General features: G+C 39.9%; 1 protein-coding gene across 5 annotated transcripts in view; it reads left to right on the top strand.

Annotated features, from left to right (window-relative positions):
- LOC131993618 (neurexin-1a-like) overlaps positions 1–13421 on the top strand; it is a 265891-nt gene that overhangs the window by 112545 nt on the left and 139925 nt on the right. For 4 of the 5 annotated variants that reach the window (XM_059359603.1, XM_059359602.1, XM_059359601.1 and 1 more), the window contains 2 exons: positions 6480–6683; positions 9044–9070. In XM_059359603.1, the coding sequence (XP_059215586.1) occupies positions 6480–6683; positions 9044–9070 (231 nt within the window). The remainder of the gene's footprint in view (positions 1–6479; positions 6684–9043; positions 9071–13421) is intronic. The other variant, XM_059359604.1, reaches the window with a different exon arrangement.

Here is a 13421-nt window from a genome sequence, read left to right as displayed (position 1 = left end):
AGCATGTCACACTGTTATCTCAGCGTGATGCATCTGCACAGGAACGACAGCGGGAACAGGTTCTCTCATCGGGAAAAAAAATTAACTCCACTTGGAATGTAACACATCCCACGCAGTTACATGTGTCACCCGTACATATGCTCATGCTTTTCCTCTGTGCTTGAGTCGCTCACCTTTATAAAATGGTGTTAGTTAAGTATCCTGTAAATGGGATGTAGATTATGTCTGACTGAGGCGTTTATGATACGGCTGATAGAAATCTGCTGAGTCAAAGGGAAGAAAACAAAAGCACATGATACCAGAAAGATTTCCTCTGTGCTGTTATGAATGCAAGTTAATGCTAAGAGAGGAAATGAATATTTCATTTTAGAGAAAAAACTATAGGAACTTGAAAGAGAGAAAGTGAATCTCTTCCATCTCTGATGAATGTGTCAGTTAGGCTTGGCTCTCATTCTCAGCACGTGCACTTCCATTCTAGCTAATGAGTTGACAGGAATTAGGGCATAGTGCATGAGGGAGGTGGAGTGGGCATGGGATACAGATCGTCTCACTTCAGTAAGATAATGACTTATCCGGCGAGTGTTCTTGGATTCAGAAGGATATAATCCACTCTGACTTCATCTGAAAACAAAAGCAGCAAACATGCAGCTCTGCGTTTGAAGCTACTCCACAGAAAGTGCTGCTAAGGTCTCTGCCACTGTGACCCACCTCTCCTCCCTCCTAACACTCGAGCGTCTTCTGGCGTCTGGGCTCCTCTGTCCAACTCTCTTGGTTTCCTGGCTGTCTCTGCTCTATGTATGAGACTGGCATCGGCGAGAGTGTGAGTGGGAGCAGTGGTATGGAGGATGGGCCCTGGCGTGCTGCCAGCTGTTTTGATGGCTCCAGATTGCCTCTGCGCTGGTAGGATGAAGCAGGCACCAGCAGGCCGAGGAGCTGTCAAAAGAATTACCCCAGCTCTCACTTATCCATGCATGGTGTACCACCCGGTGGCAAAATACAGCTACTGCATATGGCGGAGGAGGAGGACGACAACGAGTGGAAGTAACAGGAGGTGGAGCTTCAGAAGAGAACCACAGAGCTATTCGCCCTATTTTGAGAGATTTTAATTAAGCAGACAAAGCAATTTTCCCCCTTGCATCCCAAATGTCTTCCCCTTCATTGTTCCTCCAGTTGCTAATTAGCCCAAATATTAGTCTTCCAGTGTGAGGCTAAGGCAGCCTCCCAGATGGTGTAGTAGGTGCGTTGCAGCACATGCACGTATTCCCTAACGAGATATGACAAGCTGGATTCCAACACTGACAGCACCTGCATTATATCGCATGGACAGTGACTGCAGATGGATGTTTACCTACAGATACCTGCGATGAATAAAGAGAGAAGCTGAAGATCAATACACAGGTCGATACACAACTGCACCACATGTGCTAGACACATACACATACAACTTGCTGATGTATGCACATTAGCAGAGGCTCTGCACAGTGCTTTGTCCTGCTTTTACCTGCTATTCAGCGGGGGGTTTATGAGCTTAAAGTCATCCTTATTTTGTTGTTAAATACACTGTAGATAGAATGCATCATTGGCATTTAGTATCAATTCATAATATTGCGATACATAATAGCAAGGATCTTTAATTGATGGCAGATTTGCTCCAAAACATATTCCACAATGGCAATATTTGCAACTTTAATAGAAACACAATACCATTATTTAAATTAGCATAACTATAGAAAACTGGTTCTTTGAGCACATTTATTGCTTTTCAGAGCATAAAGCCATTTGCCATTGGCCCGCAGCTAAAGCCAAGAGGTGCAGAATGTTATTGCATAATTGTGAAATGCCCTCAAAGGGGAATATGGCTAGTTTTAGCATTAAAACACGTTTTAACCATGCCCTTTGACAGCACACTGTGTTAGTCACCATTCACCACACTTGAATATAGTCACAAATTAGAGAGAACTGGTTGTCTCATGCCTTAAGCAATGTACACAGATGCGCTAAAAAATGGGAGGAAAAACATGGGAAATGTGGCTGTAAGAGCACTGGGGCTTGATTTTCTGGGAATATAAGCATGTGTTGTGGAGTAGAGGTTCTGCTACGAGTCAAATAGACAATCAAATTTGCTTTAGTATACACAACTGAAAGAAAAACAATCAATTATTCACACAGAGGGTTATATTTAAGCTGTGCATTATAGCTTCTGAAGTCTGGTTTCTGCAGTTTCTTATAGGACTTACAACAGGTTTTGTTGAGAAACCTTGACAGCACAGAAAGATTAACTTGCAAATCATTAAACTTAGTGGTAATACTCCTTTAATAGTCTCAGAGGGTTGAAAAACCTAATTGGAACAATCTAAATCTTTGTGTGTATTCCTGACGGCACAAGCTGAAGCTGCAGATTCCACCATACCGAACGGACACACTGATCCATTTTCTATCTCTGCTCTCATTTCGTAGCCCTAATGAAGTCACCGTATGGTCACTCGGCAGCAGATGTGAAGTTGGCCAGTGATGATGTTGTTTATTTCTGTGCAGAGAATAGTTTCAGTCTCTGGAAATTCACTCAGCTGGCAGGTTGTTTTCACACATTTAATAGCAGTGAGTGTATTATTTGGATTGTGTATTCTAAGATACTCAAAGAAGGCTGCTGTGAAGAAGACATGAGCAGCTTTGAATTATTTATGATATCTCAGAGCCATGAAAACATTTTCCAAAAGCCTTTGGCAGGTGTTTTCCGGCAAATTTTGAATTGGATTGGGCCTGGCGCCCCGATACTGTGGGACATCACAATCCTGTGACATGCAGCTGACAGCTCTCCCTTCCTGCAGAGCCTGTTCTCCTTGGGGGAGAATGGAGGAAGAACCATGAGCCTGGCTGCCATTACTCCCTCTTGTTAGTACTACAGCCTAATTTGTTTCCTCTCTGAGAGTGAATCCCACACCCCAATCCCTCCTTGTTTTCTTGTGAAAATCACAAAACAATGTTGTAGTGTCCTTTACAGACAGAAAATGAATGCTTGGTTTAGTTTTGGTATGCTCCATCTCCCCTTTGACAGCCTCCTGTTGGGTCAGCACAGACAGAGTTCCAGCTTCTGTCCTCTCAATTTATTTTGATTTTAAACATGGGTGTGCCATTAAAAATGACTGGGCTTCCAGGATTGGATTTTTGACAGGTGCTCACTTTGCATTAGGTAATGATTCCCTCATATGTCATTCTCCATATTTTTATATCTATCTAGACTTTTCTTATTTATGGCATTTTTGACAGCCTTTTATATGAATTTCAGGAGAGGTGACACTGTGGATGAAGTGCAATATTTACTCCAGTTGTAATTAATTTGCTCTATTCGTGATACAAATCTTGGAGAAAAAATTTCTTATATATATTATATTTATATGAGATGTTGCAAATGGTACATTACATCTTTCCTGCTCACATTGATTCTAAGTAACTGTTTGTTTTTATTGTAATGGCACTCATTTGACCAGACTCCATGCCTTTTATGACTGTACAGAGTGGTAATTAACAGACCAGCATTGACTTCATACTATATAAATTTTACATGCAATGCAAAAAACATTTTCATCATTATCAATGCATGTTTGAGGTTTTTTCTTTTGTCTCCTTTTTACCTTGAGTATATTTTCACAAGTTAAATGGATCCGATTTCAGACTGAGCTATTTTAAAAGGTTTATAGTGGAGCAGTAATCTTATACACTGCAGCACTCAGATCTGTCACTCATTGTTAAGCAGTCATGCTTTTCACATTCCATCTTTCCAGTGTAAACATACTCCTGAACAACAAACACTTGTTTGTGTACAAAATCCCTTTATATGTATTATTTTATTATTTCATTTTAAATAATTTTTTTTAAAATTTAAATGTCCTGAAGAGATTAGTTTTAAAATTGACCGATCATATTCTAGTTGCTTTTTGTGAGTTGATATTAATGTAACTGAGGTAAAATGGGCATATGATATTGTCTCATATCAACTGCAGCCCCCTGAATTAAATCAAATCAAAGTCTTATCATGGCAGATTTTGTGATAAAGAAATAAATAAATATCCTTTCATTGTCAAAAGAATCGATAAGATTTACATTTAATAAGTGATCACAATAAGTGATGTACATTCCAATTTAAAAAAAACAAAAACATATCAAGAATACTAGACGATTGGGTCTAAGTGCTAACTAATATTACAGTGACAAACATTTTTCAAGTATTAGGAGCCTGATCCATTTTTCCTGGCTTCTGCTAACAGTGTCTAAATGCAGCTCTTTGCTTTAGCTGCCTGGCAGGAAGCAGACAGTTTAGCAGTGAGAACTCGTTTGTCACACGCCCCTGTCATCTGCAGCATACCCCAGGAGGGCGTGGAGAAATTGGATTTGGGTGAGGAATGTGACGGAGTCATCCCAGGGGATGGATGTGACATTGGCTCTGTGTGACGAGGAAGTGGTGATGAGGTGGTGTGTGTACATTGGTACCCTATCGCCCCCGTCGCTCTCCATCTCCCGTCCCTCCAACTTGGCTTCTATCTGTCTCAGCACTGCAGCTGCAGTAATGGCTTTGTTATTGGGTTATGGTTTAGTTACACTACCGGAAATGCTGTTACAACCCCCTGCCAGCGTTAAACAATCTCCCCTGCATTTCTCCAGACGGCTGCCTAATGCTTTGAGTAAATGCAGTCACCCTGAGCAGAAGCTCAATATTCGAGGTCCACAGACTTACAGTTCTGCTGCCGTTTTTTCTCTCAGTCAATATCAATTTGTCCTTTTGTAGTTTGTCACTATTACACTGCTGATACAAAAATTGTGGATGCAAGGCTGCCACTCGTTCTCTCTAAAATCAAAACAGTTACTCTTTATTGATAGAGTTACCTATATTTTCTTTCCAGTAAGCTTTTTATATGTTTGTCTTGACTTGTGTGTCTGTTTTATGTTACACTATTTCCCCAGCATGTACCTGCCTCCATACTTTTGGGAGGCCACCACCTAATTTGGCACAGAGAAGACAGGACTCAGACTTTGGAGGGAGTTTGGGTTGCTGTCAGCTGTAGTATATGGTGTAATGTCATGCTAGACTTGTGATATGTCTTTACACACTGCCCTTGGATGACATATCTACCATGTAGGAGTCACTTGCTCAGTGGGGTTAGAACTGGCCTATTGATTTGTGGATGTGCTTTGTAATTTTAATAGTCTAGTTGTTAGACTGATCTGCAGTCAGAATGATTTGGGGTGTCTTCTGTCAGTGAGACGCAGTCTAACAACCCTGCAAAGCACATGTTTGAGAAACACCTCCAGAGGCACTCCTGGAAGCCTGTAGTTTTCTCTGTTTGTCAACTTCATGGTTAAATCATTCCTCTGTGAAGGGATGGGATGCTGGATGACAAGTCAGTGCGGGCTGCCAGGCTTGTTCACTGCAAAGCAGAAGTAGTATCTGTGTTCGGGATGTTCGATATATCAGGACTGCTCGGTCAATCAGATTTGACTTTTAGTTAGTTTTTTTTGGATTTCAATGATTATTAAAACAAGATCATAAAGAAATATTATCAAAGATTATTGTGATGCATTCTCTTTGGTAATGATGCTCTTTGTCTTTTGTAATAAATTCAGTGCAGCCCTTTTTTCATTACAGCAGTGCACTTTGCCCCACCTGTTTGCTCAGTTGTGCTATTGAGAACACTGCTGTTGTTTCAGTCATGTTTAAGTTAAAATCATGTTGTGGAGTGGAGATCCACAGTTCATCCATTTTGTTTGCCAGACACCTTACATTGGAGAGGAAAATGCTGGGTAGTGACGGCCGATAATGAGTTTGCTTTAGCTTAGCCATTAGCGTTCCCTGTCTTTGTTTATAGTCTTGAAGCCAACTGCGAGCACCTCCAGTCAGTGGAGTCTGGTTGGCATACCATGGTGTATTATACTCGAGATTGGTGGTCAAAGGATTTTATATTTTTTCAAAACCACAACTGTGGCAACATCGCTAAATTACCTGAGCCTTTTCCGATTTATTTGCATTTTTACATCAACGGTAGCTAATGTCAGCTACGACAAAACTCCCTAACTAATTTAATGAGCCATTCGCAGTTTCACTGTACCGCCCGTGTGTACTTAGTCTTGTATGGCTTAATCGTTAAGACAAGCATATGCTACTGGCAGGATCAACCAGGTCTCACTGAGTGAGAGAGTAAAATTATTGACTGAAAAACGTGTATATCGTGCATCCCTAAACTGAGTGTATTTATCCATCTGACACAGGTTTTCTCACTGTGTGTTTGGTACCCTCCAAATCATTGCATGAGCATTTATTGAATATTTAATATCTCCACCCCTAATTCAATGTCTTGTATCAACACTGAAAGTCACAACAATTAATTATATCCACAATGAGGACGTGATAAAAACTGATCCGACCCGGTTTACCGTAAAATCACAACCGATCACTCATCTTGTTTTCCTCTTTATTGTCTCTGCAGAGGCGACCGTCCTCAGCTACGACGGCAGTAAGTTCATGAAGGTCCAGCTGCCGGTGGTGATGCACACAGAAGCTGAAGATGTGTCTCTGCGTTTCCGCTCCCAGCGAGCCTACGGCATCCTGATCGCCACCACGTCGAGGGACTCTGCTGACACCCTGCGTCTGGAGCTGGAGAGCGGTCGCGTCCGCCTGACTGTCAATTTAGGTAACGCCTCGGACATACACTGGCTGCAGCAGCAAAGTAATGTGTCACATGCACACACTCTCTCTCACGCACACACACAGACACCACATACATATTTTGAATAGAAGGAGAAGGTGTAAAAACTTTCAATGGCAAGAGTCTGCGGCTCTCCGCTCACTGCCAGTAGAGCACACAGCTGCCGTTGCCCAGCAGGGAATGCTCGCTGCCCGCTCCATCAGCTAACCTCTGATCAGCATCCATACATTTGTATTGCTCTAAAGGGAACTGCCCTAACAGCTGCTTCTATTCTTTCCTGGTGTTGTTTCCGAATGCATCCAGTTATCGTTCATATAAGGAAGCTAATATTCTTCTGAAGATGAGGATGCTCATAATATCACAACTCCTCTCATATATTGCTTACCTGCGTCTGAAATGAGCACAGGAAAATACATGTCCCACCCCCACCCTGCCTCCAGCAAAAAGAAAATTGAGGACAAAATGAAAGACTGTGAGTGTGTGTATGTGTGCTTATTTGCTCAGGAAAGAATCCAATGATGCCTGTGAAAAGTTTGATATCTCTCAAACAGAGCAATGCCGCACAAATGATAGCCATCTATTTCTCCTTTCCACTGGCTAAACAGAAATGGGCTCCCTAAGCGGAGCCGTTTAGCGGTGCATACAAAGTAGACTCTCTGTGTCTGCTGTCAACCACAAGGAAGCATGTGTCCCACCACGGAGGACAACAGCGCCACACACTGACAGGGCTGACAAGTCAGATCACTGCAACTACAAAAAGATGCCCTTCGATGAAAACAATCCGTCACCATGTTTTGTTTTCTTTTGAATTATATTTGACACATTTTTAGAGTTTTTGAGTTTGTCCCAGGCCATCAGCCCTTGAAGCCTCACACAGACCTCCCACCCCCACCCCCCCCCCCCCCACACACACACACACACACACACACACATCCCTCCCTCAAAAAGCAGAGCATTCCCTGTAAGGGTAGGCTAGTGTTGGTCTCTGGCTGTTTGCGACCACTTTTCTGCTGTGGTTGACGACACACGACAGGCAGGGCCAAGTGGGAGGGAGGGGAGGGAGTTCGATCTGGGTCACCTTTCTCAGAGCACGGCATGAGCTAAGCCTTAGGAAACAGAGAGGTAAAAAAAAGAAAATATGAAATAGTGGCAGTCAATATGGCATTGGTATGTGCTAGAAGATTAGTTTAATATATTGACAATTATGTCAGCTAGAGCTGTTGTCCTAGTATTCACTGGTGAAACAAGTATTCAATTATTATACTTGAACTAGAAGTAGCAATACCACATTATGCCATTGCAAGTCCTTCATTTAAATCTTTTTAAGCATATTACCACATAATTAATTATGGATAATTGTAACTGATGCATTAACCATTGGTAGCAATTAAATCAAGGGGCAACCACTGGGTCTGAAAATTAAAGCCAATGAGGAAGTCCCTTAAACCTGCATTGTTTCTACTAGCCAGCAGGGGGTGACTCCACAGGGTCAGGTTGTACTGAAGTCTATGAGAAAATTAACCTACTTTTCACTTAATTTTTTACCTCAGAAAACATCCAACAACAAACCTGGTCCAAACTACTTTATATTCCATAAGTAACGATACCACAGAGTAGAAATTTCCGTTTACAAGTAAAAAAAATTGGCTTCAAATTTTTCCTTAATAAAAGAGATTACTTTAATGTATCAGAAGTCAAAGGACCCACTAAGTGGACTTGGAATGGAGTACTACAAGTAGATTATTGTGTGGTTGAGGTGGAACTAATTTTACCTTCTTTATATATTGTTAGCTAATAAAATCTATACTGTAACATGCACCATATTTTGAATTGACCATTTTTTAAAATGTAAATAGGTTAATTGGCAACGACTATCTAAAGCATTTAGATTAATGATTTGTTGTAAAGTACAATATTAGCCTCTAAAATGTAATGAGGTATAAAGTAGCATACCTAGCATCCTCCTGGCCCTGTCTGACCCTGACCAAAGTCTGATGCTCTCATAGAAGATCTGATATCCTATCAGCAGCAACATATGAAACATTTTGTTTGGGCAAAACAAAACAATATCAAAAATGTCATCGAACTAAGCCTTAGTTTTGAAAAAATTTCCGTTCCACATTGCTGGAGCACAACTTCCTCTAAACCATGCTGTGCATCTCTGGCACAACTACACTGCAGTGCTTTTACCAGCTTATTGCGGCTCGGGGCCATGGGTGAGAGCATCAGAGGACGGACAGTGTCCGTGTGTGTGTCCCCAGAGGGGTGGACTGTATGCTTTAATGATGTCTGCAGCTGTAACGTTGAAAGATGAATTTATCTCTCATCTATTCTTCCCCATCTAGATTGTATCAGGATTAACTGTACCACCAGTAAGTTACTGTTCACCTTTCTTCTTCTTCTTTTTCTTTCTCCTTCTTCTTCTCTAATTTACTGTTTCTGGACTGTTCTGTCACATAGCCATGTTTACAATTTCTTCTCTGCAGCTATTATGATCCTGACATTGAAATGTCCTAAAGCTATGGTGATGGGAATTCAATCAGTGCATATATATCTGACTTGCACCTTGCATTGACATAGACGTTACATTTTAATCCAAGAGCTATGGCTGCATAAGAAATGCCTGGTGGTGTTGTGTGCATTAGCTGTCCAGGAGAATGATGAGCAGTGAGGAGGGGATGGAGGGAGGCTTGGATTAATGACAAACCCAAATATGGCAGTCAGCTGTGATTCTACACACCGAGTTGTTTCTAATTAATGAACCTTTGCACTCGTGAATTCAGGCTGATATAAAACGCATGCTTTGGAAGTGCAGGTATTTTAGACATGCATGATTTCCCTGTCTCCCCCTCATTTCTTCTTCTTTTCTTTTTTTTTTGTTCTTCAGTATTTCACGCCAGTTGTAAATTGATGAGGCCATTCAAGGCACAGAGGAAATACAGAGTGTGATTTTATTATTCTCATTAACCTGCCTCACAGAGCAGAAAGACAGGGATGAAGAGGGAGGGAGAGAGAATAGATCTTGTTGTGGGATTCATGGTGGATATCCACGTGTTTGTGTATGTGTGTGTGTGTGTTTCAACAAAGAGGTTACATTGCAATATTTTGGGAGGTAAATATCCCTGACATTTATTATTCAGGAACAGTGATGAATTAATAATTACTCCTCTGGAGTCATAATACGTGAGTCTTCTTCCTGTTTAATGATTTTGAAGTGACAGACACACTCTCAGTATCAGTGTGTACCAACAGAAATTAGACAGTTTAAGCTCCACAATAGAGTGTCCCGTACTGTATGTGAGGACATGCTGTTCTCAGACAACATGAGTGTTGCGTCGCTGTGTGTGCGTGTGTGTGTGTGTGTGTGTGCGTGTGTGTGTGTGTGTGAAGTCTTACAGTATTTGAAGGTCATTGCCTGATGAGAAGCGGAGACGTACACAACAGACGCCTCCACACAGAATCACATGATGTGACCTCTAGACATGCATCTGTGAGCCAGCCCTTCTTAACACCTTTCTAAATGCTAAATAGCATTGTTCATGCATCTTGGATTGCATCCCTTTGTTTGTGTATGCAAATAAAAAAGCTCTAAGCTCTAATTCCCCCCTCTAATGCTTTAAAAGGTCACTCTCAGTTTATGTGGGTAGCGTGAAGGCAAAATCCGTGCATACATGGACTCCAGTGGTTGTTAGACTAATATTTGCCACCCATTTGACTGATTACTTTATTTTATATTTAGTTATTCATTATTCTCTTGTAATATCTTCCTATTCCATTTTGTTGCATGCACTGTTGTAGTGTTGAACTGGTGGAATAAGTACTTGGTGAAGATAAAGAGCTCTTACACACCTTAAAGATGTTCCGTATGTACAATCATTGCTTCAGTAATAAGCATCAAACAATGTAATTTAAAGAAATGTGTTTGAATGCAATTTTCTGCACTATACAGTCATGAAAAATGATTAGACCACCCTTGTTGTCTTCAATTTCTTGTTCATTTTAATGCCTGGTACAACTAAAGGTACATTTGTTTGGACAAATGATAATGATAATGATTTTGGTTATTATCAAGAAAACCATGGAAAATGGCTGGATATCAGCTCTTAAATTAAACTCTTATGAGCTATTTCTGTCGTTATCATTATGCTTGTCCAAACAAATGTACGTTTAGTTGTACCAGGCATTAAAATGAACGAGAAATGGAAGAAAACAAGGGTGGTCTAATATTTTTTCCATGACTGTTTTTCCATTACAAATTGTGTTTTTGTTCATTTTCTTATTGTAGTCTCTTTATTCTCTATAAAAAATAATTGATGAAAATATTAAGTCTTAAATGACATTGTGCCATATTGTCACATTTCCAGAATTAATTAATGTTTAATAGATATAAAGAAATATACAGTAGATATTGTTTAATGTAAAACTAAGCTATAATTCACATAGAAAATATTGTGATTTCATCAACATTCAATAGTAATATGTTTAAGCGAAAGCTAACGTTTAAATAAAGTAGAGAGAAAACAGCAGGAAACAGCAGGTATTTATTTAATAGATCCAGACCTAATTGTGTCAGAAGAAAATGTTTAATTAAAGTTCTTGGATAGAACTGTGTTAAGCCAGTGCATTTCCACTCATGAAGAGTTAGTGTTTAATTCATTTTTGCCTAGGTTATTATTTTTCTCTGTGTTATTTTTGTCCTCTTTTTTTTTTTCTGTGTTAATTAATGTGTCTTGTCAGGCGCTGCAGCTCCGGTCAGCTTGGTGGATGAAGAATTTCAGCACCGACTCAAAGAACACATCACTGTCAATTAGAGACCTAGGCTCCCTGGGGCTGCCCAGAGCTGTCTGAAGAAAACACTGCCACTTCGACTTAAACACTGTTAACAGGCTCTGAGTGACAACAAACTAAAAATCCGAACTAAAAATATCTTGTGACAGATTGGCTTTTTTTCCCCATTTGACATTCTCTTCTTCTATTATTCATTAACTTGAACTGCAGGATAATCACAATTTACAGTGTCGCCGTGATGCAGTGATGAGGGCAACTTTATGTGATTATTCTCTCCGTGACCTTCTTCGGCAACATCTCAAGGCAGTTTTTCTCTCATAATTGATCTTTTCTGCGCATCAATCTTTCGTTTTTGACTTATTGAGTGTGAAAGAGCTGCGATAGATTCTTTTCCCTGGATGTTACACCTGTGTTCATGTTAGAAATGATAGATGAGAGGGTGAATAAAGGAGAGGATGCATGCGGGGTGAGAATGTACATACCTGCTGCCTGCTCAGCCAAAGAATTACATTTAATCGTCATATTGCAAAAACGTAATTAAAATTCAAATTGCGTTTTGCTTTTTTTCTACGTCGTTGCACAAATGAGTTGTTATTTATTCATCAAGGACCACTGGATCACAACATTTTATTGTAACATAATAAACCCTGTTGGGTGAATAATTAAGTATTTCAGTTTATATGAAAATGCTCAATTCTTGCCAGTGTATACAGTTACAACAGCAATCAAAGTGTTGTCCTGATGAATACTGAACACCCTCTAGCCAAGTAGAAAAAATAAGAGCAAAGCTTTCAGCCTAGCTATGCTATAGAAACAAATAGAAAGGAACCCTTCCAGCGTCTCAAAACTAAGTGTCCTCCAGACTTTAGTTTGTTACAGTTTAATGGTGCTTAACTTTATATAATAAAAGAAGCTTTTTAATCTTTAGTAACAAATGAAGTAACATGTCAAGCAGATCAAATGATCCTGCTATTTAGGGAACCATTATTAAATTAATCAATCTAAAGATAAAAAAATTTTCCCCTTATGATACCAATGAATGTTGGCTTGCCTTGGGCAGTGCCATGTTTGGTCAACCACACACTTCTTTACTATCCTTGAGGCTGCTTCTTCGCCGATCAAATAATCCAATGCAATGCAGAGAAGCAAATTTGCTTTGCCACCAGAAGCAAATGTTTTATTGGCCCCTTTGCTCGCGTAGAATAGAAGTAATGGGAGGCGAATATTCGCCAATGTTAATTTCACGCATGTGTGACTGTGCCCTAAATCCTGATCTAGTTAGGGACTTAAAGATAATTATTGGGGTGAGAAAAGCAAGTTGCTCCTCAGAGTTATTTATATTTTGCCGGGGCACTGCAACACCCTTCGCCCATATATATATATATATATATACTGTAAAAAATGTTTTTAGAAACAGTAAAACACAGTAAAATATTGTCAAATTGCATCAGGAATAGTATAAAACTTTTAAACTGTAGAAAACAACACATCTGGAGAAAAACCATTATGTCACAAGGACACAATTACCCTAAAAAATAAAGGGAATACTCACTCTAAACAGTTCTTGACAGTTTTTGTATAAACATATAGAAAAAGCATTAATAATCTTTTTAATGTTACCATTTTCTCCATAACAAATCTCACAAGCAAAGAGTGAAATAAAATGAAAATATAGGATAAACTAACACTCACTCATGTGCCAGATGGTTTGTTAAACAGAACCATCTGATAATCCGTCATTAGAAACAGTTTGATAAAGGGCAGGGACTTTCAAAGATGACTTGGCAGGTCACTGGATGAACCATCCGTCCATCACCGTCACACATTTGTCACACATTTGTCTGAATTGGTGTTGCGGACACAAACACATAACTTGATCTTGTGATATCTCGAAATCAAGCTGCCTTGCAAGGTAAAGGTCAAGCACCATATGCA

This window comes from Centropristis striata, chromosome 20 (assembly GCF_030273125.1).
Source record: "Centropristis striata isolate RG_2023a ecotype Rhode Island chromosome 20, C.striata_1.0, whole genome shotgun sequence".
NCBI classification, from domain to species: domain Eukaryota; kingdom Metazoa; phylum Chordata; class Actinopteri; order Perciformes; family Serranidae; genus Centropristis; species Centropristis striata.
Note: the sequence above shows the minus strand (reverse complement) of the source record. Positions and strands in the feature narration are given on the sequence as shown.